Consider the following 23,406-nt stretch of genomic DNA (forward strand, 5'->3'; position numbering starts at 1 on the left):
GTGTGTGTGTGTGTATATATATATATATATATATATATATATATATATATATATATATGTAATATACGTATACTATATAATAGCTGGTCGCGCTCCGTAGCATATTTTCCTCGCGTCGTAGCCGATGGAGCGAGAAGGGGCCTGTATTCCTGCCGACTCGACTTCTCTATATTTCAAGTCAACGGGACGGAAGAGACAACCAAGCGATACGCTCTCCTCGGCGCTTCTTCCATTCAGAAGGGAAGCCGCCGGAATTCACGCGGAGATTATTCTCGAGAAAAATTTCGACACTTTATTTCCTTTTGCCGTAATTTCTGTCTCCGATTTTCTATCTCTACTTGACTGCGAAGTTCCCGACGTCCCTTTGCTCCCAGCGCTTTCTCCAATTGGAGGACAAAAAGTAAAGAATTATTCTCGACGGCGTCACTGTTATCTAGTTTAAAATGATTTTTTTTTTTAATTTTTATTACCACCTTTGATAACGTGCTTTATCACTGCCGTCGGTTGTCTTGCCAACGAGCAGTAATCGCGCTCTCTCGGCTTTGCACCTGTAACGACGTCTCGATATTACTGTCTTGCTTGGAATGTTTTTCGAAATAACGGGGGGCATTTTTTCATTTTAGTGTCTCGCATTGCGTGCAACTCCACGTGTGACGATTCTTTGAAGATTTTCGCAAAACTCTTTATCTTCTCTCGTAGCAATATCGTGCATGGTAGCAGTACGCTATAGGGTCAAAATTACGTTTCCATGGTAACGCGCTGCGTTGTAACTGTAAATGATACAAAAACAGATGTCTACAAGGAGGGGCTGGGGGATGAAAAAATGATAAGGGTGTACCATTCGGAAGTTACTGCTCTTCGGTAACCGGAAATCCAGGCTGAATCTCCGGATTCAGCAAGTTCATACAACTACACGACCCTCGTTGGGATGCGCAACTTGAACCATATCCATCTGGCAGCGTTGCAGTCCCAAACAATTCGAAAGACAAAAGTTCCGCGAGAGACACGAGGAGAGGAGAGAGAGAGAGAGAGAGAGAGAGAGAGAGAGAGAGACAATACGAGATAGCAGGCCATCTGTCTAGAACTGCTGATACTCGTAACACCAAGTGTCACGGTCACTGATATTTACCTCAATCCAGAATTTCCCGCGAAATGCTCGGTTCGTCGGATCGACGGAAATGGACCCCACCCCCCAGTCGGAATCATCGTCACTGATTTATCGAAATTGTGAATTTTACCACGAAGCACCGTGTCCTCCCGATAAGGGTTGGAATTGTTGACGTTAAAGAAAAAAATTTTTTTCACAAAAAAAAAACCTTTATTTTCGACTCGACGGCCTGCTCAGACTTTTATCACCGACGAGGGAGCGCTTAAAAAGTGCACGTGGCACGTACCGGGACTAAACTGCCGTACTCGTCAGTCGACCACGGTACAGCTGGATAACGAACTCACCGAGCGTACAGCCAGTCAAATAAGTAACAGTGACTTACACTTTGCAAATTGCTATGACATTCAGTACAGTTCGCATACGAAAACGTTTCGTTAGTTCGCGATCGCATTCACAGAGGCGTACGTGACGCACGGAACGTGCAACACGAACGCGGTGCATGCATGGAAGTATGAATGGAGTCAGTAATGGAAAAAAAAAGAAAGAAAAAAGACCCAGTCAAAGTTGGTACCAGCAGTATTGTGAACCAGGCTTAAGGGAACGACGAGATTCAGATCGTCCCGCAACGACTGGGGAGAATCATAATAACGCACCGAAAGCTTATTAATCGGCATCGATCCTTCCAATGGGAAGTTAAATGGCAGCCGTGAAACAGCTGACATCGCGAAATCACATTGAGCATCCGGGTTAATTGAAAGCGGACAAAGTGATCCGATTGCGACTACAAATTCATCGGGGTATTGTCCGCAGTCCCTCTAGTCGCTCGTGCGGACAGGCCTTTAAGACCTCATCGGCCTCGATCGATTTCATACTAGTTCTCCGATTAAATCCAAGCGCCGAGCGACGTAACCTCAAACGCGTGACTTTGGTTCCCTTAACGTAATTTAAAATGGCGAGTGACCTTGAGACTTGTACAGACTGGTTTTATCATGTCTAAAAAATTTGACTGCGTATAAATGTATGCTTAGGACAAAATAAATGCCTCTTCGTACCGAAGTATTACGTGGCTTCCTGATATCCCACTTGGATATTAGACTCGAGGGACGGACGTTACTGGTGTACCTGGGGTCTATCTACCTTGTCCGTCTACCTCCTCCACGTAGTCGGGGATTGCCTGATGATGAAGCTCCTCTTGGGTATGTTGGGTGTTCTGTTACCTGAGGCCACCACAGAGGCCACGGACTTAAGGTCGAATCTCGTATACCTACACATTCCTGATATAGCTAAGGGCACAGCTGCGGCACGCCTCTATAAGCGCTAGGGATATGCTGCGTATATGTACCGCGCAGTTATATATTACATTATGTATTTACGTATATGACTGTAACGCTTTAAGGAGGTGAAGTCACCGTGTTCTCCCTCTGTATATGTATGGCTTCTCTCTTGAAATGCTTGCGTCGACGTTCTACGCTACTGCTCCTTGGTATTATTACCTGTTCTATTCAACTGTGGCGGATGTATACATACCGCGAGGCACAGTGCCAGTACACAGAGAGAGAGTAGATTGTAGTGCGGCACGAGAGCGAGGGAGAAAGAAACGGCTTGGTTAGAAATATATATGGATCTATAATGTGTATATATGCGTGTATAGTTTCGGCGGAGTCTCTATTAGACTTACTGGTTGGAATTTGACAGCTGTCACGCGATCGTCTTACACTTTAAACGACATTTGGCAATACTGTGCAACCGATTTTTGAAAAATTTCTTGATCATCGGACGGCCGAAATTTTTATTGGAACTTCACGAAATAAGTAAAAGTTTAGATTTTCGGTGTCATCTGCGTTTGACTTTCTATCTCTAAGTTTTTTTTTTCTTTATGGCGAGGCAGATCTGACCGCTGCAGCGGGGCTATGGGACTAATTTTTTTATTTTCTACGTTCACATATTTTACTACTACCCATGTATTTCATTATATCGCATCGTACTGTAGCTCGGTATACTATAGTAGTCGTAACTCTGGGACCATAGTCAATGCGCTAGGCCTCTGACACACTCGAGATAACGAGTGGACTTTATATGCTGGTACCTTTGCTCGCTCTGACCATGGTTACTTTTGCTGTTTATATTACTGCACTGATAATGGATATAGGTATGGAGGCTGTATGTACTAATTGTATTATATGTATGTAGCATATACGTTTGTTATCACTGCTAGCGATGGTCAGCTATACCTAGATATAGATAGTGACAGCTGTGTTACGTGGATATTGTATACAGTATGTGATCGCTATATGCCGTATACTCGCCCAGTGACTGATTTTTTTTTTTTCGAAAATATTTTTAGTCACTGGTTGATCGGAAATTTTTTTTCTCCGGTACCTCGTCTCTTTGTCACAATTATTCAATTTCGTAGGGTCGGATGGTAACGTGGAAGTTTGTGGATTAGATTCGTTTCCCTCGAGGACGTCGGAGCCGTTTCTCTTCATTAATGGTAACAGACCGAATTCTGTGGGAATGATATTGTTTTTTTACTCTGCGAGAAATACGGATGCCGGCAATGTACATTTCTTGAATGAACGAACGTATCGGTCTTGGTCTGCTCTTATGCTCCTTACTGGGTTCTTTATTCATATTATCATTTTTGTTTGATCTGACTGGTACGGAATTGGGAGGTCGAAAGTCAGGTGGTTACTTTTTATTCCCCAGGACGATATTTCGAGATGGCGAGTTAAACGGAGAGAATTTTTATTTGAAATTTTTTTTACGGGGTCCTACGCAAAAGTTATAAATCTAAATTTTTGTCGGCTGATAAATTATTTCGTAATTCCGCTGTTATTACGACGATGCTCATTTGTCCCGAGGTTACAGTTTTTTACGGTAATTTTTCTGATGGATCTCTCGGCAGATTTTATTGGAAAATTCTCTCCTCGCGTATGAGGACACGGAGAGAAAAGGCAGCAGGGGCGGAAAAAATGGTCTAAAAATCAAATCTAGGTTGACGAGAGGACCTCGTGAAATTCTATTTCACGTATATATATACACACACACTTTATACATATATACGAGCATATACATACGTGTATATATGTATATCGTCCAGAATGACAATGGAAATAGAATTGACTTGGTTATTCGTTGAAATGATAACTCCGTAATATCAAGATTTACCAGCATCGCTACTGCCGCTGCAATCTTCAACTCCTATCATTTCCGAAATTGCGCGCCTCCGTCCATAGCGAATAACCACTTTCCACTCGATACTCAGCACAAATGCATTTCCGTATCCAACGTGCCCGTCACTCGATCCGTGCACGTGATATCGTACACGTGACTATCCCATCAGAATTTTTCAACTTTTCATATACACTTATCCTACAGCGTAACTCAAGCTCTTACCTCCGAAAAAAAAGCTCCTTCGCCATTCCGGTAAAAAAATTTTTTCGACGAGGATCGGGTCGATGGTAGATCGTTTTGAACGATCTGTTCAAAATCCCTCTATCGAATAAGTGCACTTATTCGTTCGATAGATAAGTTCCGTTTGGAGGGTCCGCATATGCAGGAGCACAGGATCCCAAGCAAAAAGAAAAATCGTATTCCACACGAGTATATACGCATTTATCGAGATGCTTTAGCTTTGAAAAAATTTTTGCCCCATATACTCCTAGTGACGTAATCGCTTCCTCGCGAAGTATGACATCCAAGATGGATATGGCCATACAGCATACTACAGTATAGGCATATATCCCAGGATACCCACGTGTCTGGTTGGATCAATTGAAATACGTCATGTGCGCGAAACACTTGGTAATCAGACTTTTCGCTCACAATGCTAGACCCGATTACTGTATATTGGGAGAAAAAGATTATACCGACTATACTTACCGAGATGTACAAGTATACCACCACTCGATTTAACTTCCGACTGTTGATGGGTGCGAGACTGGGAAACCAGTAGCGGCATAAATGCAGGGTCTCGTGTGCTAGATATACATACACAGAACGGTAATAGAATACGCGATAAGAGCTGAGTAAATATTTTTCGTGTTTGATACAGACTATCAATATTTGAAATATTTCGTTCCACTTATACTCTTTTGTATCTATTTTGTCGAACGAATTATTATACCGGCTGATTTCCATTTTATTAATTTTTATCTTGTTTTCTCTTCTTCTTTTTCTTTTTTTTACTGCCCGCTTACTCCTTGCCCTCTTTATACTGTTGTTTTGGGACGTTTCACACGGCCGATGCCTGCTGTTCCTCGTAGCATAACTGGTCGCCTCGGACGAAAGCCTAAACAGCTAATTACGCCAATTGATAAAAATGACGACCGTGGTCCTGTTCGGTGACGTCAGTGTCAACTGGACGATTTATTTAAATTGATTGAAGTACTCTACTTCCTATTTAGCATAGTCGTTGGCAGTTGGCTTGACTGTATATATGCAGGGTTATTCAGGGGAAACGCACCAGCTTAAATTCGCCCTGAATGGGGGATTTCATGAATCAGAGCAGAGTGGTATCGTTGAAGAAATTGAAAGTTAACGTCATTCAATTGCTAAGATCATGAATTTCACATTCTTCCATTTCTTTAACGAGTCCACCACGCTGTCTCGATTGACAGATTTTTTCGATCGCGTCCAACTTCAGCTGGTGCGTTTTTTGTGAATAATCCTGTATATATATATATATATATATACATATGTATACACCTTGGACACTGTATAATTAATGGCATTTATATCGTCATGAATTAGTAAGTGCAGGTCACGTGGTACGGTACCGTCTAAAGTCTAATGTACAAAAGAGTTTTTTTTAATCGCTGATAAAAGTGACTCACAATGATACCAGGTGTGCGTCGTATATGCGCATATGCGCGTCGCGCGCGTGTGTTGTCGAGTAGAACTTTGTTATCGCAGGTGGGATCGATTGTCGATCGTTGAAGCCAGTTTGTTTTTTCGGTTAAAAGTTATCCCGACACGCTGAGATGAGCGATAAGGACAATCCTATGCTTAAAACTAGGACATATAACCATGATAAGACATTGTTGTCGGCAGATAACGTAAGTTTTACGCTCGCTGTTTAATCAGGATTTTCTATTTTGGCTGTTGGCCTCTTGACGAGGGGGATGACAAAAAAAAAAATAGTAAGAAATTCAAAGTCTTATCAACGACTCGCGGCTATAGAGTCTCTCTGCTATCAGTATTCTTGTATTAATTTTTTTTTCTCTATTTCTATTTTTTCCATCTTTTCATTTCGCGTATGATCGGCCATCGTCGGGAAGACTCGTGCGAGCTCCAGATGGTTTCCTCGTAAGGCTCGTGTAAAAGACAGGCCGACCGATAGGCGAGCAACGAGGTTATCGCGATTGGTTGGAATAAAGGATGGAGGTTACGGAAAAAGTGGAGAAAAGATATGTACATATACTATATATATATATATTTTTACACGTATAACGAAAAGTGGAGGAAGAATGAAAACGAAGAAAACCATCGTGAATTACAGTGTACCGTAGAAGCGTCGAGCGAAACAGCTTTGCCCAATGTTTCTGAATTCCCTCGTCCTGTGTACCGAGCATTATAGTCAAATAAAATGCTGGACGAGCGAGCGTCGTAAAAAGCACGAGGGTTCGGAGAGCTCGTCGGGGCATTTCCAGTTTGAACATTCCATTATTCGCTGATACAAAGTGGCATTCAAATGTGTGACAGGAAATAGCACCGTACAGATATACCGGCGTGCGAGCGTATAAGGCTCTCGCGGGTCACGGATGATAGGGAATAAAATTCGATTTCCTGAAAGCGATTCGCTCGACTCGGCTCGGTCGTATCGTTCGCGAGCGAGAAAAGGTGTGCAGCAGGTGTAACGCGTTACGAATAAATAGATACAATCCATTCACGTTCATCTTCGCAGCGGTGATAAACGTTCTAGTTACTTTTTTTTTTTTTCTTTCTTTTCTCCTTCCACGCGATTCCCTAGATTCGACGCTTGTTCGTATATCTGATGAAAATGAGGAAAATATTCTTATGACGCAACGACCGTCACTTGGCGAAATTTTTATTAACAGCTGATCGATACGAAGATCGTCGATCTCGCGATAAGACGGTAATCGTTCGTCTACGCTTTTATATGGCGGATCAACAATAAGGCGCTCGCACGCGGCCGACCTTTTAACGTATTCATAATGAATAATTCAAAGGTGCAAGAGGTTAACGAATCCTTTTCTCCCATCCACTTATCCTTAACCCCGCATACCTTTATTCAGGTGTTTATGTATCACATATATATATATATATATATATATATATATACATACATGTACGTGCTGCGTGTAATCGCGAAACTTCGTTTCCTTCACGAGGAGCATCCTGTACTTATAGGTACGTATACTGGTGCGTATTTTCTCCGTGTGCCGAGATGGCAAAATTATTGACCCTCTTTGTGATCTCACGATAATACGCTCCCGTACCTTCAGTCGTTGACATGGACTATGGACGGTCATTAATTTTCACGTTGGAGGAGGCTGATATATATATATATATATATATATATATATATATATATATATATACATACATGTACGTGCTGCGTGTAATCGCGAAACTTCGTTTCCTTCACGAGGAGCATCCTGTACTTATAGGTACGTATACTGGTGCGTATTTTCTCCGTGTGCCGAGATGGCAAAATTATTGACCCTCTTTGTGATCTCACGATAATACGCTCCCGTACCTTCAGTCGTTGACATGGACTATGGACGGTCATTAATTTTCACGTTGGAGGAGGCTGATATATATATATATATATATATATATATATATATATATCTGTATACACGAGTTACACGAATCCTCTCGCACGTTGCGAATCTATTGACAGGAAGTTGTCCCCCGCGCGACCCCATTAACGCGGACAATGTCAATTCCGTCACGGTTCAACGACCCTTCTCGCCTTCCGTGCACATTGCGGCTTCGTCGCTCGATGCGAATTACAAGTCGCGAATCGGTGCAGCGACGAAGAGAGGTAAACGCGACCCGCGAGGCACTGCGACTCGTACGAGTCGTCAGTTTCCTTCGTTACGGTACGCGACGGCTGTGTGTACTCGTTAACGTATGGGCACGTTAATTGATCCGTCGTGCGACTGGTACACGTGGAGAGACGTCTGTGCTCCAATCGTACGTAAACGCGTGCGAAGATGATTTTTACACGTGCAAATGTTTTTGCCGTCGGCTTATACCGCGTGAGTCAGAAATTTTGTGGAGCGTTTTTGATACCTTTTTTTTTTTTTTTTTCCGTCTTTTGTATAACATACAGCTTGAAAATTACTCACTCGACTGTACTTGTCTTCTCGGTGGCTCATTTCTATTCAACGGCCGTCACGTTGAGTTGTCTGGCTTCTTAATGGATCTTTCTACTGTTTCTTTTACTGATATTCTTTTCTTTGGGTATTTGATTTCGTTTCTTTTTTTTTCGGGAAAAACTAGATTTCGCCAATCCCCTTTAATGTTGGTAATTGCGTCATTTTGTCTTTCTTCGAGGCGAATGTTGGTTTTCGTGGCAATTTTAATTCCTCCTATTGTCGTTTGGGATGCGAGCGTGAAGCGGCCACCTCGATTTCCGTGTTGGTAGTCAGGCGCGATAAATAGCTCAATTGGCGAACAAGGGTGAAAATAAGGGTTTACCACGAAACTGTTGTGTATGCAGTTACTGTATGGCTTTACTTTATTTTGTGGAATCTTTTTTTCTTTTACTTCACCCAAATACTTCCCGAGCGGACTAGTGGTGCTTTTATATGGAAATAGGTCTTTTTTGGGCAATTTACTGGTGCCAGGGGGTGAGTGAGGGGTGTTGACCTTTTTTTTTCATGAGGAACAGAGGAAAAGATAGTATATTACTTATAATTGGATAATAAGGGAATGACGCTTGAAATCGAAGGGAAACGGCCAATTACGAGAACTTTTCTTGGAATAAGGGTAGTTGTCGGATGATGTTCGATAGGAGAATTCAGAAAAAAAAAAATTGTTTAAATTTTTAAAATTCTATTTTATTTCGATTATTTTCATAGACACTCTGCGACTCTTGGTTGCGTCATTGAATCGAGGGCTGTAATGCCCAGGCTGACTTTTACAGAATACAGTTACGGACGGGATGGCAGAATGATGAATAAAATGAAAAGGGAAAAGGGGTGGACTCTTAATGCACCCTTATTAAGTTCCCTTTCGAATTAACTACTAGAAGTCACGGTATTCGCCTCGAAGCGTACCTAGTGATTGTCAGAGGGAGCAGCGAGCCCCTAGGTGATTGGGGTTTGACGTGGTGAGGGTTGACGGAATTTTTCAAGAATTACAAGGGAGGGTTCCCATCATCCCTTTTACAGTGGGTAATTAATGGATCCCTGTCACCTTTAAGAAAAATTCACTGATCCCACGGGACGCGAGTGTCGGATGGTGGAGGGACCTGAAGTTAGCCAGTTGAATTATTGAAAGTATTATCCGCGGCGGCCATCGCGTCAAGGGTGGCGCCACTTGTCACCCTTCGGACATAAATTCTCCAAGGGACTCCGTGTAATGCAATTTCAATGAAACCGATGTGTCTGCCGATCGTAAATTTCCTGCACGATCCTAACCGCCTTGCTGGATCTCTCATAAGCCACCCCCCCTGTATACAGGATTGTTTGGGACAAATACACCACCTGAATTTACCACGTGCACTCGAGAGTCCCGGAGTTGTGCCAACTTCGGTCGATCCATTTGCCTTGAAATTACCAGAAACATGAGGGCAGCAAATGTTCGTGTATCGATTTAGGGGGACGATAACACGAACTTCGAGACGGAGCTTGAAAAATCACTGAAACACTCGCGAGAACGTTACGGATTGTATGACGACCGTAGTCGGCTTTCCTCCCTTAAGCGTCCCTTAGAATCAACAAGCAAACAATAAGCTCCCCTTGGCACGTGCGATATACAGCGTCATTAAGCCAACCGAAGCCCTGCGCCCTAACGATATTATTTCCCCCCGAAGCATAGGGTGCGAGTGGCGCGAAGACCTTGCGGTTGATAATTCACCCTGATACCAAGGGCTGGGCTTACTTCAGAGAGTCAATTTATTCAGAAACACTCGGATAAGCTCTGCCAAATTCTGGTTAATTATTTTTTTTTAAATCCCTGCCTGATTGAGGACCGACCGTACTTAGTTTTTTTTTCTTCTTCTTGGCATCCATCCCAACCCCCATCCTGTGGCCTTCTTTTAAGAAACCTGCCAGCCTCCCTGCCCCCCCTCTCCCCACAGCCAAAGCCCTGTGCCTCGTGGTCGCTTTTATCTCGTGTGACTCCCCATAGAATCTAATACACTTTAGCAAGGTCTAAGGTTGCCGTAAAAAATTCCATAAACCTCGTCCCGACGATACTTTCATTAAATTCTACACGCACGACACACCGAGGGGATAAAGGAAGGCTTCTGTTTTATCGACGTATGAAATACGGCCACTTTTCGATCACCGAGAAATCTCTCTCTCGATTTAGTTCGCGTCTCTCTTTCTCTCTTGACACACTATACCTTCCCTGTCTCTTTTTCTCTTCTTCCACTAGCTTCCTCGGTATATGGCTCGAACGGTGGAAGTTTGGTAAAAGAAGAAAAAAAAAAATCCATAAACGCCCTTTCGAGAAACACTTGATTAAATTCCACAGGCTGGATACATCGACCTGTGTCAAAGGTTAGGTGTTATCGGGTCGAACGAGGTACTTATCGGTCGTTCGATATAACACCCCTTCATGGTGCAATCTTGGATGGTTTTTTTTTTCGGATTTTTTTTTTTTTTCGGATTTTTTTCTCTCCCATCAACCCTCGTGGCTTTTCAAGAAACGAGGATACAAAGACATTTTTGTTTGATATTTTCGACGGTCCCTCTTTTAGATTCCTTTTACCGTACGCTGACTATCTAGTGTGCTTATGACGTTTATGGTAAAGCAACACGTCACGTTGCGTGCTTTTGTAATATTCCCCTTTCTCTAGTTATCAGAAATTCCTCGTAAATAGCGCTTCCGGGTCGTTTCAGGAACGCACCGCGGACTTATCGCGGGTCATAAATAGGGTCTGCGGGGGTTGCGGTGTGTATCGCGTGCCGGACATTAATATTGCGTTACTGCTTCCCTGCTTTGGGATACCGCTGTGCCGTCATTGGGGGTGTATAATGGATACCGGATGCACCGAAACCCACGAACAAAGAGGCTCTGAGTGAAAATTGCCCATAGGGATGAATGCATCCCGCGGCGATTACAGCACCGTGCAGCTAGGGCTCTTTTTGGGTTATTTTAACGTTTAGCCGATAGTTTCCATATCAATTGTTAAGAAAAACTTTTTTTGTTTCAGGTACGTAAGGAACATCTTGTTATGTTTATCTTGGCTTCTCACGCAAGACGCTGCTGGACCAGCATGAATCTTTTATCCGGGCCCTCGTTTATATTTCGGTGAGAAAAAAAAATTGATTCCTCCAACGCTCGTGGGATTAATTCAATTGTCTAATCAACCGAGTCCCATTGAATTTCCATCTTAATTTCCAATTAAAGGAAAATTTTAGAATTTTTTTTTTTTTCAAAATTATTCGCGTTACTTATTGTAAACGTACATACATTCTTAGGCCTATGGACGACCTTGTTCGTCTGATGGGATGAAAGAGTGGCCGGGTCCATCTTGCCCAGTGTGCGTAGTGCGGTTAAGAGGACGATAAAAGGGGGATGAAAGGTAGGCGGGTAAATAAGTACAGGGAGGAGAGGGCAATTGGAGCGTCGAAAAATGTTAACCGTCGGAAACGTCCAATTACCTGCAAGTGGCGGGGACACTCCATTACAGTTTTCCCGTGGTAGCGCACACTTTTTTTTTTCCTGCCTTTTACGGGCTTTTGCTGATTAGATCCCTAGCTGAATCCTTACCCCCTCCCCCCACGCGTTCTACTACGTCCCACTGGAGAAACAAACAAACGAGTAGAGTAATCGAGAGTGAAGCCACATCGCGTCTCAGAATTCGTCCATTGAACTAGACGGCTTGTATCCCTTTGCAAGTGCCTGGGAACCGTGACCCAGGGGTCCGGAAAATGTTACCCAAAAATGTTCCGTAAGAAAAAAAAAAAAAAAAAAAAAAAAAAAAAAAGAATCGATACCACTAGCGAGCAATTAATTGGTACAGACTTTTACTTGGAACGGAGGAATAATATTCTGGTACAATAATCGGTACAACAGACTATGCTTACACGGCGTTCATAAACTGATTTATTTAGTACCGATCTACAAGATTTTTTCCTTTCATTTATCCCCCATCGTTCGTATCGTCGATGGCACGAAGTGTATAAACGAAATAAACACGTTACGACTAAATACCAGAAATTTCGTGAGCAAGTGAAAACGAAGCCGCAATTATAGTCTGTAAAAAAAAAAAAAATGAAGTAAAAAGTTTTCCCATTAATTTTCATCGATTATCCGGCTTCTCTTTTTTCCTCGGTACTTTGGTCCCAGGAGAATTGCTCCGATCTCTACCTCGTTGCCCGGTATCACAATCAGTGCCCGTATTTTCCCTTCGCGAAATTATTCGCGACATCGTACGGCCAATTTGCTCGAGTAAGTAAATGCTGCATTTGCGGGGACAAGCGCATACCGGTGCATACCGCTTGGCGTTACGTGCAAAGGTACTCAGAGCACTCGAATGTCAACTGAGCCACGTGATCATTTATTCGCGATATATAGAGAGCTTTTCAACTGAAATTGACTGATCAGCCTTGACTGCCATTGCGTTACATAGCGAATAACATTTAATCGTGAGTTGGCAACATTGTTGCGAAAACGCTGACTATATCAAGTTTATCCGACCTCTTTACTTGCAAATCGCTTCTTTTACTACGTGATTGGTTTTTATTTAAAAAAAAAAAAAACAGAATGATTTACGCAATTCTAATTTACACCGAGTCAAACTGCAAACCGGAATGCAAAAACGGCAAACGTTTCGTTAATCGAAATCGTAAATGTCATGTAAAATCGATAGCGAGAAAAATTTTCGTTCGCGTACGTGGGTACAAGCCTTAAGGTAGAGTCGCCGGCTGAAGTGTTGGCACAACAATAAGTGTATCACGTACAACCGTAAAGACGCGACCGCGCAATCCGTCCGCTTTGATACGTCCTGGCGCTGCGCGTACGTACGTATATCGTGAACGTTTATTCAAAGAACATTTAGCCGAGCATTTCGTAAGATGTTAATGTCATGTTCGAGAAACAAAAAAAAGAAGGATGATACAAAAAAGAAAGCTGAATATCATACACGCTGTAATATGTAAAATGGTGTCTATCATTTTACGTTCTCTCTCTTTCTCTCTCTCTCTCTCTGCCAAACTCTCTCGTACGAGAGAGTCTCTATTTGCATTCGATACACGAAAATAAAGCGTCTTCACGGGCGAATCTTGAGCGTCTATACTCAATACTAAAGGTGTGCACTATACGCTTCTGGCAACCGAACGCGAGAGAAAGAGCCTGTGAATTGGAAATGAGTGGGAGTGAGAGACGAGAGTGACGAAACCGTCTATGAATATATTTGCAGAGCACGCGCTGGCGGCGTGATACCAGAGTTAGATACCACGTGCCGCTTAAGGCCTATTTACACGAGGAATTCACGGGACGCTTATAATAACCGCAGTGCATTCTGGGCTCGGTTGTTTCGGCATCTTCAATTAAATTAGACATCCACGCCTCCCGTGCTTCCACTCTACGAGTTGCATGGGGATTTTCCATCAGCTCCATATCCCGCAGCCGCACACGTCCTAAGCTTACGGGAAAATTCCAATCCTAATCCGCGGGGTGGAGAATCGTCGAGGTGAAATCGCCGGAAATCCCCAAGGTAATTAGCCCCGGAAGGACTGACAAAGAGTTCGAGAAGCGATCCTGGCCCCGGGCCTGTCACGTCTCGTGGAGTTCTCGGGCGGGAAGAGAAAGAAAGGGGAAAAAAAGAACGAATGAACTGGAAGTAAGGGCGAAAGTAGGAAAAGGATCGTCGGGGATGACGTCATAGGGCTGAGCGAAGATTTTACCTTTGATAATCCTGGATAGAACCGGGAACTCGGAATCCGTCCGGGATGAAACCAGGGGACAGTTCGCGACAAAAATATCGTCTCTTTAACGATCGGGAAAATCGTTGATCGTAGCAACGTTGGAGAACGTCGAGACGTCTCGTGTACCTTGCTTCCGGAATTAAAGCGCCCTAGGACTTTGAATCGACCGCTTGCCTTCGAGAAAGGGAATATAACATGGTGGATGAAATCGGCCGAGAGTCTCCTGGAGAATTACAATTGTTACGTGGCACGAGACAAAGTTACGGAGTTACCTCGTTTCTACCTTCCGATTTTCCAAGAAACTCCAGGAAGTTCGGCTACGTCGACGTCTATGACTGCTTTGTATATGTGTGTGTGTGTGTATATATATATATATATATAGTCTACAGATTCTCCTATAACCCCACGTATTACCCTATTTCCCTTACTCTAACCTCCTTTTCTACCTTCCGTAATATTGTCGCTACTTAAGGTAAACTCACGATAACTCCGGTACGTCGTCCTCCTTTCTATACCGCGAACTTCGAAACTCCCCGTCATTTCATTTCTTCGCGGGCTCATGTAAACGGGTATATACCAACGTGGTACATAATGGTACGTCTGTGTACGAGAAGGTCTACAAAGTTAATACGATTCAACTCGGCTGCATTGTCTCTCTTAATTATTTTTTCATTAACTCCGTGTGTAATCTTACCTACGTCACTTGCGGTGCGCCTTTATACCGGATGGCGCGTGCATCGTCACATTCGGTGAAAATCAAGAGTTCAAGGTCTGAGAACCTCGTTCAGTGGCACGGTCAAGACCGATCCTCAAGGCTGGCGATTGGGGTTTATGGTTCAGTGGACAATTACGTTGCTTACGTCATCCTTGAGTTTTAGCGCAACGCGTAACCGGTGTTACGTCACAAAAGATCGAGATATGACTTAATGGTTAGGCGTTACGCTGATTACGTATGACCTTACCGCAGCAGGTGGTCGAGGATCTTTTACTTTTGTATCAGTCTGTATATGCGGGACTCGCTTGGAAAATTGTGTACGAGTTACGTACGATGAAACCGCGTGGTCAGCTACAGCGTTACTTGGCAACCTGACGCGACGATGACGCTGGCTCCCGGTTCAAGTGGTGGGGCGCCTCTTCCTTGCCAGCAGGCAGAGAAAGCGGCTTCTGATCGTCTTGCCGTGACGACGCCCACGCGATAGTCGTTCACGTGTAAACGACCGTGGACTTTGTACCCACGAATATCTCTCTGTTTAACATACTTGCACGTTGTATGGGGATATATATGTATTTCTCTTTCTAACTGTCGTATATTCGTCATGGCGAATCTTACGTATTCCGAACGCATTGCGGATTCTCCCAGAGTTATATTCGTGTAGGACCCAGGTCAGCGGAAGGGCGAATCCCTCGTGAACTTTCGTCTAGGAAATGAGTTTTGGTTGTTCTGAAAATTTATATATGTGTATATATACATTTGGTGCATGGTGTATGCGTTTTGGTGGAATTGCGGGAAATGCGTGTAATTAGGCTTTGATTATAGGTTTGCTTGGAAGAAGTCTTGTGATACGAATTATTACCTCTTGGGCACTCGGATGATGTTGACAGGGTGGTAGCTGATAATTTGTTACAAAAATTTGTCATTTTGCACGTACGCGTTCTTTTACGTGGATACAAACATGATTTAGCTAAGGGGTTTGTCCTTTCAGTCTGCAGTGTAAAGAATCTGGTAATTGGGTTGTAGATATGTCGTTGAAGCGGAATTCTCAGACACCAGGTATATAGTGTACTTCGGCCCCGCTTCGGACTGCACTATAGGTACGATGAGGACGACGTCGAACGTCGAGGTTGACGTTTGGCTTTGCGACGAGAATTCCGAGTATTACGTCACTGATGAAACATGTAATAGATAACTAGGTTTAGTCGATGCTCTAGATACAACATTAAAAACACGTTGATGCACGTTGGTTATTGAAATTTGGATTTTTTGTCAAATTTTGTTTTTCATATTTGTCACTGCAGATGAAAATAATTTTGATTCGAATTCATCGACCGTCTTTACTTTCGTTGAATTTCGAAAAAAAATTTCTTATCGACCGCTAAGATCGTTGTCAAACTTTTATCTCCTTATACATGCATCTTCGTGTACTCTTTTTTCTGAGTTTCTTGCTCTTATATTATTTTGCGACGGGACGGTTACGTCACTGGCGATTGGTTGCGCAATTTTATTCTTCATTTGAAAAGCTTTGTGTTGGGGTCTGCCTGATACTCGACGCGCTCACTTCTGGGTTAACATCGTTTTCTTTCGACGACCTCGTGACACCGACCACTTCTTGTAGCGATCTAATTGCAAGTCAGCCCGATGCGCATCTGCTGCTATAGATCGTAATTATTAATTAACGCGGCGCTAATAAATTAGAGTGACGCTCGCGGGGAATATTCGTGCCATAACGAATAACACGTAACTTTACCGCAATTGCGCCGTTACTCATTCTCCATTTGGTCGTTAAACCGAACCGACCACCTGTGACTAGGAAAACAGACGCTGGGTTACTCGACTTGTGATATCGGCCAGACACCGCCGGCGCCGCTAGCGGTTCAAAGGCGTAACTAAGTCATCGGCGTTATGTACGCGCACGGCTTCGTTAAATTTTATCCGCTTTCTTGTCGCTTTTTATAAAAAATAACGTGTAAATATACTTAGAGCTAGGGGACGGAAAAATATTTCGTTGCTCTCAGCCTCCGCCGGACGAGAACTGGGACAAGATGGCCGAAGTCTACTGAACACGTGGACAGTTGAAAGGGCTAAAAATAACCTTAACTCTATTACGCTTTTCATACCGGACTACGTATCACGTAATGCTTCACCTAACCTAAATGATCCTTCCGTTAGGTTATGGTGCCAGGCTGTGGACCTCAGGTACGTATATGGCCGAATCGCGTTTTCCCGCACTGGCAAAACCTCTGCCGCAGAAGTACTTTGTAACTATCGTTACCGAGAATTGGGATTAATTAGCGACGTACCACCGGAAGCTGGAAACCCCTGGGAGTAATTTCGCTTGCACCTTTGCGCTGGGAGGATGCTGCTACGGAAAGCGCCGAGGGGATATGAGGAGAGTGTGTGCGAGTGAGAGAGAAAATGTATCTCGCGTGGGGAATCCCCTTTATTTCTAATTCTGATTTATATAACAGGATGACGTAGGCTGAAGCTATCGAAAATTGAGGGTATAATTTTCCAGTGGCTGTTACCGTTACTACGATTCCTAACGGGTATCTGTCGCCATTCTGTAACGATACATCCCCTATTACCCTAACCCTCGTTGAACCGGGTAGACACTCGTACACAGCTACCCTCTTTACATAAGATACAGTGGTTGTCTCGTACACGTGGGTTAGCGTGCTGATATAAACTAACCTAACCTATAATAACACACGGGTCGAACTAACTTTCCGCAATAATGCATACTAACATCGGCGCAGGGAAGCTACCCCAATGTATGTCATCGATAGAGGAGGGCAAAGGCGTGCTATCGCTCAGTTGACTTTATAATAGTCTCGCAAGGTAGTACAGCCGCAAAGGGGGGTAGTAATTAACTCGTGTTATGGGCTGGATACGTGCAGTGACAGTTAGCTGAAAGATAAACAGTACTGAACGAACGATTTTCCAGTGTGTGAGTCTCCAGAGGGTAAGCGAAAGCGACAGGAGTTACGAATAGGGGTAGGACTTGACTAGGGGTAGTACCTGAAAGCCGACAGTGAACCACCTCAACGTGACCGTGATTGGTGGTTGTCCTGTCCTATTGCCTTAAGGGTTCCTTTAGAAAGATCCCTTTTCGCGGAATTCAAACCGATGGCCCATTTTGAGAAAAACTACCCCTTTGCGCAACGTACGATTTTCAAAATTACCTAATATTTATACCATCCTTATTATACCTAGCGATATGTTTTTTTTTTAACATTTTTTATTTTTTAATAGATACGTAATCACACTCACGTTCGTACTATACTAATTTTTTGGACTTTGCCTATTCATTGAGTACTTCGACCCTTCCGCATTAGCCGAACCGCAGGGGTTGAGCCGGTAGCACGATTATGGTTATGATCATTACCGTTAGACTGAGCGTATAAAATGGAAATAGAGTGTAATGGTTCTGGTTTAGGGTAGTTCGCCACTGACAATACGTCACGTAAACACGTTTACAATTACGAACCGGGAAAATGCCTAAATGTCTTTCCAGCGGTTTGACAACGATTACATAAATCCTGACGGGTTTTCCCACCCTGGTGTTTCGGACACTCCTTGAAATAGGGGGCGGCCGGGGGGAGGGGAGAGGCGTGGAAAATAACAGGGATTTATGGAGATGGTAGTTGGGCAGGTTCCGGGGTCTGTTGCTAATGGTCGGAAATAAACATTAATGCTCATTGCATCCGTTCTACTGGCGCCACTGTTGCAGGCTAGATAGATAACCGGGCATCTATAAGGTACATCTCGAGTTAAGGGTGGTTTTTCGCTATGGGGTGTCTGCGGGACGCCATATCGTTGCCCGCGATTCATCGCCTCCCTTGCGCCACTCGTTTGTCATCCCTTAAAGGATTGCACATCGCCATATAAAATGTCAACCACCGTCGCCCGTCATCCGACCCCCCCATCGGCCCCCTCGGTTTCCGTAGACCAAGTCGCCCCTGGGATTTCCCCTTTGCACGACTATTTATCATTCAGCTCGCGTGCAGACACTCAACGGGCTTTGCAATCACGTTAAAGCCATCCCTTCGCCCCACCGATCGCTTTTAACCTATATCTACCTTATTCTTGTCCTTCTTTCCGTTTCAGTAGCTTCCTCGTCCACTTCTTTTTTCGCTACTCGGCTTCCATTCTTTGTTTCCGCTACCCTTTCAGCTTTCATCACTATTCGTTACCGTTCAGTCGCTATACACCTTAGCTACCCAGGGCCTCCAATATCGGTGTCCCTTATTCTTTTTTTTTTTTTTTGTCAATTCTTCAACCCCCGATTCAGGGATTCGCTTACGTCTCGTCTCCTCGCTACCTCCACCCCACACACTCTCGCCACTCCTCACCGTATTCGCCGTATTGGGAAAAAATTTACACCCCGGCAAATTGCGCTCCTGATTTTCACGGGTAAATCTACCGGAAGTGAACGGCGGGTAATTTGAAATTTCACAGTGACGTGCTTGCGCGCTTGTACATACATATGTACCACCACGGTATCACCGTTGGACGATGGAGTTTCTTTTGATTTGGATTTTTTGTTAATTTTTTTAAAATTTATTTAAAACACTGCTCTCTATACTGAAATGAGGTCGGACCTTTATGAGAGAGACAATGGGAAATAGTTTTCTTATTTTTTTTTTTTTTTTTACGAGAAATCAATCATCAGTCGTACAAGGACACGGAAGTGTGGGTAATGAATTCCAATTCCTTTGATATTTAACACAAGTGGAAACTGATTACGAAACCAAGGATCTTGATTGACAATTATATGTCAGGATCTAATGAATAAGCACGCTTTCAATAAAATGCGGAAAACTTAACGTTATTTTATATTGTTTTTCATGATCGTGACGAGACAATTTTTACGAATCTTTGCATCGACCTCTTGGAAGCTCTTCTTTAATATATTTTATCTCTTTTTTTTATTATTTTTTTATTCTTAAGCACCATCTTAATATGCTGCTACCTTCAGAACCGAACGCGTGTTCTGAATAATCTATGCGCGTTACCACGGATTGGCGTCACTGTCCTATCCACAAACGTCGCGACGCTCCAAGGCGCCTGCGTCTGGTCGTATTGCTGTATAATTTGTATCGTCACGCATTTTTGGGCTTGTACGATTACAGAAAGTAGACGAAACATCTGTTCTTGTATGTACAGCGATGACAGTTTTAGTTTCGGGTGCCATCTCTTAATCGCGTACAGTATTGAAGAGTCCCCTGAATAACGAACTGATGTCGCGATACGACTGCATACGGTTTTCGTATGTACGGGAAAATCATCAAGGTGATTATCGCCTGCGCGACATTGTGCAAATATCGTAAAATGATCGATAGATAAATCACCTCGGAGGAATACAGCACATTTAGTATCGAGCAAGAAGTATCGACGATACTCGTGTAAAATGTGAAGATAATACATACATTGATGAGAATGGCAACTGAGGACAGATTTTATGCTTTCGTCGATGTATTTTGGCAGGTTTCCAATAAAGCGAGCAAGACCACTAACGACTCTTAGTGTATTTTCACGGGATTAACGTATGTATATTGATGGAGCGGAGGGGCCATAACGAATTTGATCAGCGAGTTTCTTTGTACATTATCGTGTGTTTATTTCGTTTTGTTTGAACGCTCTCTGTTTTACCGACCGTCGGTAACCTTCTCTCGGTCATAGCCGTTATTGTTTTCAACGAAGCTCGCCTCGTGCGAGCTATTTCGTTTGCATTGGGAATTCCCTTAACAAACCGACACTTCATTTTTACGTCACAACACTCGCGCACAGTTGAATACATACAATAAAACGTACAAACACCATATACGTACAACTGTATAGTACGCACGTGGCTACAATATGTGTGTTATCTTTTATTTCTATGTTGACGACATGCCTTTTTGCAATTCCCTATCTCTCGTATCTCATGTCTGTGTTCGTCGTTCCCGGCTTATTTCAATATTGAGATTACAGTTGGAACATTGTATGCCGTTGGTGTTTCGCGGGCTTTCACGAGGGTTAGAATCGCCATGGATTAACGAAAGAGGGTTTGGGGGGGGAGTGGTGCGATAGATTGCTGAGGCCAATTAATGTGCAACCACGTATGATGGATGATCCTGGGACCTTTTGTCCTCTATGACCGTTTCATGGGCTCTCGTCTCTGTTCGCTATAATGTATTCACAGCGTGACGTAATATATTTTTTTTTTTTATTATTTATTTCGCCTTTCCCCTATTTTTGTTTTCATTTTACTGTACGCCTGTACCGAGTTGTTCATCCCGAACGTACCACTTGAAGTACGTTTCAAGGTGACATAAAAAGCTCCATTTGATATTCTCATGGCAGAGTCGTAATGCGTTTGGACTGAATAACCCTGGCGTATACTCTCGATACCTTAAGTCCAAAGACCACGAGGCACAATTGGAAATGCGTAAATTTCACGATCGTTCGCCAAATCGTTTCTCAGTCCTCCTCGAGGATAGCCGTTACCCTAATCGTTTCCTGAGTAATTGTACGTAGATGGCGCTAGTGCCGCCGTTGCCGTTGGCTACGGATAGACTTTCCCAACTCCTAACTCCATACGAAAGTGGATGGAGGATAGCAATTTCCAGATGAACCCTGAGACTGCTCCGAGCTGGTGGTCTGGTGTCTTTGAAGGGGAGTACAGTCGGAGATGGAAGAAAGAAAAGAGAAAAAAAAAACAAAAGATCTTGGAATAACCTAGAGTATCCGTCAGGATGCTATCTGCAATTTTTCATCTTTCTCTCCCTTATCAAATGAGCCGCTGAGTGCACACATCGATTAACTCCACTTTTTGAAAAATCTTAAATTTAAGTGTCAAAGCACTTGGTATAGTCATAACTTTTTATATTTATAATAACTTTCCTGAATAATAAAGATTAGCGCCATTAAACGGCACAATTTTTTTGGCCATTGAATAATAAGTAATTTACAATATACATTACTTCATCGCAATTCTCAACTTTTTGTTTTATGGAGTTAATCGATGTGTGCACTGAACGGCTCAAATATAAGTCCGTTGGTATCTGCTGACGTTAATTATCTATATATCCCCCTTTCGCCTTATCATTAAACCGACGTTATTATCAATCGATACAATTGTATCAATTATATTTCTGCATCATTTTATGTGTACACTTTGTTATATATGAAATTTACACCAAGGATAATTTCACGGTTCGTTTAACGCGACTTCGAGTTTTCATCGCGACGACAGAAATGGCTATACGGGCTTTCCGGGTACTAAGCCGTCCGACTCTACCGGTAGAGTTACAACGACATTTCTGTGTTGACGAGCGCCGTTCCCATGTAACCGTCCGTCGCCGTTGAACTTTCCTGTTTGCCAAAGAAGTCGCGCTCCTGCGCTCGCTCGAGTCGAGCCACTTGGAAACTTTGCGTTTTAATGCCCATCGTCATCCACGCTTCTTATGCCTGAAGATAACGAACGTCGTTCTGTGTATACACTTGGGCGCGTATTTAATTGCCGACATCTGGACTGCCAACCCCGCCATCTGTCGTGATTCTCGTCCAAACAACGTGGACTGTATATATTTTAGGCGGCCGCCCAATGAAATTCCTGTAGCACGTAGGTATACTGCTCGAGTCTTATAAAGTTGAGGGTAAAATCTCTTGATCCTTTTGCATGCTCTGTGAAGTAAACGTTACATTCATGTAAAAGCGAACTCACCGTCTTTCTTAGTCGACACTTTAACGCCGAGTTCGTCAACTGTAACGAGTACTGTCAGCGGGCTTCGTGATTTTCCAGATATCCGTAGACGCCATATTAGTCTGTCTAAGGTATGAACGTCGGACGTTGGTATCTGGAGTACAGGTATGCTGGATTACGATTATGGTAGATATATATATATATATATATATTGCACGACCTGAGTACCTGGCACGTAGGGAGCAACACATTCCTCAAAAAGGTGTCCAGGAACGTGACGTAGAGGGCGCGCTTTGTACCGTGGGATAGGTTTATGTTCTAGGTATCCCGTGTAGTGAAGTGGGCAATGAAAGCGTGGGACGAGGGAAATAATGTACAAGGGGGATAAAAATAGGATTTCAAATGAATATATATTTTGTGTTTCCGAAGTTTTTGGAGTTGTTCGGAATCTTCATTTTTTTTTTTACTATTTACTGCACTTTCTCTTATACTGTATATGTATATATATATATATATCTTACACTCTAATCCATATACGTGCGGATGGTACATATGTATCTATATACCAGTAAATATAATTTTTTTTCTCTTTCCTCGCTCCCGGCCTTTCTTAATTTTCGTAAAATCCTCAGGTAGGCCCGTAAGTCACGAGGAAGCCACTCGCGTCCCCGTCGACGCCGTTCAGCCACGGGTAATAGCGGAATAAAAACACCCTTCGCGTCTCTTCGGTCAGAGTCTCAGCATCCAGCTAGAAGGACGTAGATGAGGGTTAAGAGAAAATAATAAGAAAAAAAAAAAAAAAAAACCCCCGTAAGAA

The 23,406-nt window shown here is 43.2% G+C and overlaps 2 protein-coding genes across 12 annotated transcripts in view; one reads left to right on the forward strand and one right to left on the reverse strand.

The window, feature by feature from the left end:
• Window positions 1–23,406, forward strand: part of LOC107269333 (E3 ubiquitin-protein ligase MYLIP) — a 74,430-nt gene that overhangs the window by 10,463 nt on the left and 40,561 nt on the right. For 2 of the 4 annotated variants that reach the window (XM_025086622.1, XM_025086624.1), the window contains exon 2: window positions 17,072–17,098. The exons of the other annotated variants lie outside the window; for them this stretch is intronic. In XM_025086622.1, the coding sequence (XP_024942390.1) occupies window positions 17,072–17,098 (27 nt within the window). The remainder of the gene's footprint in view (window positions 1–17,071; window positions 17,099–23,406) is intronic. 4 annotated transcript variants of the gene reach the window in all.
• Window positions 1–23,406, reverse strand: part of LOC107269336 — a 39,153-nt gene that overhangs the window by 6,706 nt on the left and 9,041 nt on the right. For 3 of the 8 annotated variants that reach the window (XR_003060153.1, XR_003060150.1, XR_003060148.1), the window contains exon 7: window positions 21,942–22,570. The gene's annotated coding sequence lies outside the window, so the exon portion shown is untranslated. Of the gene's footprint in view, window positions 1–13,151; window positions 22,571–22,610; window positions 22,744–23,008; window positions 23,338–23,406 lie in introns of those variants that run through there. The other 5 variants (XR_003060154.1, XR_003060152.1, XR_003060155.1 and 2 more) reach the window with 4 other exon arrangements.

Source organism: Cephus cinctus, unplaced genomic scaffold (genome assembly GCF_000341935.2).
Source record: "Cephus cinctus unplaced genomic scaffold, Ccin1 Ccin1_scaffold0637, whole genome shotgun sequence".
Taxonomy (NCBI): Eukaryota; Metazoa; Arthropoda; class Insecta; order Hymenoptera; family Cephidae; genus Cephus; species Cephus cinctus.